The following is a 6000-nucleotide window of genomic DNA, read 5'->3' as shown; positions in this document are numbered from 1 at the left end:
CCTGCAGCTATAGAGAACATCTTGGAGAATGGGTCTCAGACAAACAAGTCAGTGCAGGGCCCTTTATTTTGTTTAAACACACAGAGAGAGCAGCTCCTTATTTGCACAAGGTCTCTGGCTCACACAAGACAGGCAGATGCTGACATAGAAATAGGATAAAGGATGACTCTGTTCTTTTGTTGACAGCATTCATACAACCATGAAAAGCCAAACACCAAGGAAACAAAAGGAAAAAACTTACCAAAGAGAGTCTGGGCCTGTAATGTATTACATTATGAGTGATATACAGAACAAGATGGGCAGTTCATTTCTGCTTCTGAAAAGAAACCAGTCATCAGTTTCCTTAGGGCATCCTTGAGCTCCTGGTTCCTCATGCTGTAGATGAGGGGGTTCACTGCTGGAGGCACCACTGAGTACAGAAATGACAGCAAGAGGTTCAGGGAGAGGGAGGAGATTGAGGGGGGCTTCAGGTTAGCAAACATGGCAGTGCTGAGAAAGAGGGAGACCACAGTCAGGTGAGGGAGGCACGTGGAAAAGGCTTTGTGCCGTCCCTGCTCAGAGGGGATCCTCAGCACAGCCCTCAAGATCTGCACATAGGACACCACAATGAAAACAAAACACCCAAAGGCTAAACAGGCGCTAACAACAAGAAGCCCAGCTTCCCTGAGGTAGGAGTGTGAGCAGGAGAGCCTGAGGATGTGGGGGATTTCACAGAAGAATTGGTTCAGAGCATTGCCCTGGCAGAGGGGGAGTGAAAATGTATTGGCCGTGTGAAGGAGAGCATAGAGAAACCCACTGCCCCAGGCAGCTGCTGCCATGTGGACACAAGCTCTGCTGCCCAGGAGGGTCCCGTAGTGCAGGGGATGGCAGATGGCAATGTAGCGGTCATAGGCCATGATGGTGAGGAGAGAAAACTCTGCTGAAATGAAAAAGACAAAGAAAAAGAGCTGGACAGAACAGTCTGCATAGGAGATGGCCCTGGCGTTCCAGAGGGAATTGGCCATGGCTTTGGGGAGAGTGGTGGAGATGGAGCCCAGGTCCAGAACAGAGAGGTTGAGGAGGAAGAAGTACATGGGGGTGTGGAGGCGGTGGTCACAGGCGATGGCGGTGATGATGAGGCCGTTTCCCAGGAGGGCAGTCAGATAGATGCCCAAGAAGAGCCAGAAGATCAAGAGCTGGAGTTCTCGTGTGTCTGCAAATGCCAGGAGGAGGAAGTGGGTGATGGAGCTGCTGTTGGACATCTGATCCCTTTGTTCATGAGGGTCTGCCAAAGGAGGAAAGCACACTCACAAGTTAGGGCTGCGCTAAGCAAGTCTCTTCACATTCCCTGTGTCCCATTCTCCTCTGTCCTTCCCAAACACACATTGCCTTCCTCCTTCCTTTTAGGACCTTTTGATTTCCCCAAGTTTTGAGCTCTGCTTTGTTCTGGCCAAACACGACATGAGGAGGAGGTTTCTGCCCATGGGCTCCGGAGCAGTCACCCCTGCTTGACAGCAGTGGGCATCTGGGAAAGGTGTGGCAACTTCTGAAAGTCACTGTTTGCCTCATCGGTAATCCCTGTGTCATGAAGACAAGCTGGTCAGCATTTTCCAGCAGGAGAATGCCAGGGAAACTCCCACAAGTGCTCAAAGTGCAGTGATCTCAGCAGAGCCAGCTCACCCCCCAGCTCCACACTGCATTTTCCACAGCCCCACAGGTTTGGCTGGTTTGAAGGACTTTGGTCCCACGGACACAGCTGCATGGCAGTGTTGGTGTGTGAGCCACACCTGAACCCCCTCTTACTAGAGAGTATGGATGTAAGAACAAGAGCAGCATGGACAGGAGGGGAAGGTGGAGAAATGCTCCTGCTGAGAGAAGACAGAGACCCATAGAACTAAGGAGTTTCTCCTCCTTGGTGTGTGGCTGCTGAGGAGGCACCTCAGCCAGAAACCCCACAGCCTTGATGTCAGAAGCTCTGCTGGGCGAGAGAGGAGACCAGTAGAAGGCGCCCTCATTACAGGAGATGGCAGGAAGGTGCCCGAATCACCCTCCCAAGGCACATGGGAGCTGCTCCCTCTCTTTCCCTGCCCAGGGCTCTGCTGCCTGGAGCTGTCCCTGCTGGGAGCTCTTTCTCTGGCAGCGCGTCTCCTCGCCGGCAGTGCACACAGAACCCATCACAGACGCTGTGTGCTCAGCTCTGTCCCGCAGACACCTCCTGGCAGCAGAACACTGCCCAGGAGCATTTCTGTGGGTGCAGGCTCTGACAGGAACATCTGACCAGCGCTGATAAGGCTGGAAAGGTGATGCTGGGTGCTCTCTATAAGCTGTAGCATATGGATTTTTCTTACTCCCTGATTTATTCACCTCGAAGTGAAAAAGATTTGGAGGCTCTGTGCCTTCTGAAGAACGGGGAGACAAATCTCCACGTCTCACTCCCCACACAAAAAAAAAAAAAAAAAAGGCAGAAGACTGAAAGCACAAACTCCTTCGCTTTCAGGTAGCCCCTGTCTTGAGGTTCTTCTTGAAAAGTTTCCTCTGCCACTGCCCTTCAGCTGTGAGCAGCCCTGACCCACGCAGTTCTCTCTCGGCAAAACCAGGACCCTGCCATGCAAGGAGTTGCTCCTTCCACACAGACCTTCTCCCCACAGCACCTCCGCGGGAGCTCCCTGGGCAGGCGGAGAGCTGACCCTGGCAGGTGGCAGAGTCCCTGCCCCGGCACACAGCCCCTGGAGTGCAGGGACCCTGCTGGCAAGGACAGCCCTGCCCACCCCTGCCTGCACACTCACCATCACACATGGCAGTGGTCCTAAGGAGAAGGCAGCCGTCGTGCCCTCTCCCTCTGAAGGCACTGCAGGGCATTCCTGCTCTGGAGCACATTCTTCACCTCTACACTAGAGGAAGTGTCAGAGTCCTCCTGAAAGATCCCATAGGCCATGGGAGGAGCAGCTTTTGGACATCTTTCCAAGAACTGCAGCTGCAATTGCCCTAACCCAGAGACTTACCATGTAAAGGGCTATGAAGGTTTCTCCCGCAGTAAGCTCTCAGCATCCTCCCTCTCCAGACTGTCTTCAACCTCTCTCTGCCTCCCTGCTCTGCCCTCGCTGCCTGCAGGCAGTGCCCTCAGCCCTGCTGCGCTGTGCAGAGGAGCTGCTCCTGGGCAGAGCTGTCTCTCTGCAGCGCTGCCCGCTTGCCAGGAGCTCCCTCCGGCCCAGCAGCCCGGCCCAGCTCAGCAGCAGAGGACCAGCTCATGGTGCCACTCTCTCTGTCCCCTCTGGGCTCCCTGGAGGTGTCCCTGGGGCTCCAGGGGAACCGCCTGTGAAAAAGGCTGATGCAATCTCTCATGTTCCCTCCCTCAGCTGCGCAGAGACACTTACTTCCACCAGTGGTATTTCTCCCAGCAGAAGAAGAGCTGGCCATGAGTAACCCCTCTTCTTGTCCAATCAGTAGCACACACGGGTTCTTGGATTCTTGGTACCAGGATTCCTTATGACAAGTCACCGCTTGCCTGGTGCCACAGCTGGGGGGCTTCAGCCCAAACGTGCAGCAATGATCTCAGCCAGGGGCACAGACAGGACGAGCTGGAGCCGTTCCTGTGGCAGACAGAGCTGTGACATGGTGGCAGAGCTCAGTCCAGCTGGTCTTCAAGGACAGCCTCCTCCAAGCTCTGCTATAGTCCAGATCGCAATTCAATCTAACCCCCAAAGGCAATTCAAGGGCACCAGAATGAGTGTTTACTCCTTCAGGAAGAGTTCAAGGAGAAACAAAGCCACTGTGTGGCCACTGCTGAGTTTCAGAGAGCGGGTGGAGCTATATGGGAGATTCTCTACATCCTCTTTGCCTCAGTCTGCCCCAGCAAGGTCTCCCAGGGCTCTGTGACTCGGGGCAGGAATCTGGTGGAACACCATCAGCAGTGGATTGTTCCCAAGTCACCTTAACTAAGACAATCCTTACCAGTCTATGGGACAGGAGGGGTGACAGCTGAGGGAGATGACAGGGTAAGCCAATGTCCCAGCGTGTCCAATGACACTCCTTAATCATTGAAAGGCCATGGAGGTTGAGGGAGGGAACTCCCTGATGACTGGCAGCATCCAGATATTGCATGCTCTTACCTAGTCTTTCTTTTCTCGCTGACATACTTAAAGAAGGATTTTTTGTTTGTCTTGATGCCCCTGGCCAGATTTAGTTCAATCTGGGCTTTAGCTTGCCTAAACTGATCCGGGGCTGCTTGAACAATTTCTCTGTATTCCTCCCAGGCTTCCCACCCCTGTTTCCACCCCCTATAGGACTCCTTTTCACTTGTGAGCATGTCCAGGAGCTCCTTGTTCATCCACGCAGGCCTCCTGGCTTTTCTGCCTGCCTTCTTCTTTGTAGGGATGCATGACTCCTGAGCTTGGAGAAGGTGAGCCTTGAATATTAACTGGCTTACTTGGGCCCTTCTTCCCTCCAGCGCTTCATCCCATGGCACTATACCAAGCAGATTCTTCAAGGAGCCACAGTCAGCTCTGCTAAAGCCCAGGGTGGTCAGCTTGCTGCGCACCTTCCTCGCTGCCTTGATGATCTCAAACTTGACCATTTCATGGTCACGGCAGCCCAGGCTGCCCTTGAGCTTGACACTGCCTACCAGCCCCTCCTTGTTGGTAAGGACAAGGTCCAGCAGAGCTCCTCTCCTCGTTTGCTCCTCTACCACTGGGAGAAAAACGTTGTCAATACAATCCAAGAACCTCCTGGACTGCCTATGCCCTGCTGTGTTACCCTTCCAACAGATGTCAGCAAACTTGCTGAGGGTACACTCTGTGCCCTCATCCAGGACGTTGATTAACATGTTGAACAAGACTGGCCAGTACTGACCCCTGGGGAGCACTGCTGCTGACAGGCCTCCAACTAGACTGTGCGTCCAACACTATGCTATCAGCCTCATTCACCACAGTATTCTTGTGTCCAGTTAGGACATTATGGTCTGATTGGGTGGATAAGTAGATGGGTAATAACTGAGATCAGTACTCGGGCTTGAAGGAACTTGGTGAATGCATAGTGTTCTGCCCAGAGGGATGTATCTAGTCGGGTTCCACCATGTTTCAAGGGCTTTTAATTACACAAAGGAGATGACAAAATCCTTTTTTTATACCATTTGTAGATGACACCTCAATGAGGAGAGCAGACACTATATTAGAGGGCAGGGGTGCCATCCCAAGGGACTTAGACAAGGACAGGCCACTAGTAACATCATGTTATCCAACAAGGACAGATCTAAAGTTCTTTCGCTGAGGTTGACTAAGGGCCTGAAGTGACAGAGGGCAGGGACTGCCTAGGTTGGTATCAGCACTGCAGGAAAGGCTCTGGTGGTCCTTCTGTTTCATTAGGCAAAACATGGAGCCATCTGCAAACGCCAAAAGCATCCTGGGCAGTATGAGCAGGAGCACAGCCAGTGGGAGTGATTATAGCCCTGGGCTCCGCACATTTGAGAACAGATCCAGAACACTCCCCCAGGTTCTGACCCCCTGCAATGCCTGAGAGACACTGGTAAAAGAGCCCGTTCAGTGGAGGGCCACCAAGGTCATGGTTGGAGCACTTGTGCTGTGAGAAGAAGCTGAAAAAGCTGGGCTTGTCCAGCTGGAAGGAAGGAAGATCTTGGGGGAACATGCAGCAGCATGTCCCAGTGGACAACAGGATGCCCATGAGCCAGCAATGTGTCTTGGTGGCCGAGAAGGCCAATGGCATCCTGGGGTGCATCAAGCAGAGTGTGGCCAGCAGGTCGAGCGAGGTCATCCTCCCCCTCTACTCTGCCCTGGTGAGGCCTCATCTGGAGTACTGTGTCCAGATCTGGGATCCCCACTTAAAGAAGGACAGGGAACTGCCGGAGAGGGTCCAGCAAAGGGCTACGAAGATGATGAGGGGATTGGAACATCTCTCTTATGAGGAAAGGCTGAGGGACTTGGGGCTTTTTAGTCTGGAGAAAAGGAGACTAAGGGGGGACCCTATCTATGCTTATAAATACTTAAAGGGAGGGTGCCAGGGGGATGG

At 53.2% G+C, this 6000-nt stretch overlaps 1 protein-coding gene across 1 annotated transcript; it reads right to left on the bottom strand.

Moving 5' to 3' along the window:
- Nucleotides 1–272: 272 nt before the first annotated feature.
- LOC309684340 (olfactory receptor 14J1-like) lies at nucleotides 273–1241 on the bottom strand (the record flags this gene model as incomplete). The annotated part of the gene is made up of 1 exon (XM_082500269.1): nucleotides 273–1241. The coding sequence occupies one exon, from the start codon at nucleotides 1239–1241 to the stop codon at nucleotides 273–275; it is 969 nt and encodes a 322-aa protein (XP_082356395.1).
- Nucleotides 1242–6000: the final 4759 nt, after the last annotated feature.

Source organism: Vanellus vanellus (genome assembly GCF_965231255.1).
Source record: "Vanellus vanellus genome assembly, contig: HAP1_SCAFFOLD_53, whole genome shotgun sequence".
NCBI classification, from domain to species: domain Eukaryota; kingdom Metazoa; phylum Chordata; class Aves; order Charadriiformes; family Charadriidae; genus Vanellus; species Vanellus vanellus.
This window is presented reverse-complemented; position numbering and strand designations above follow the sequence as displayed.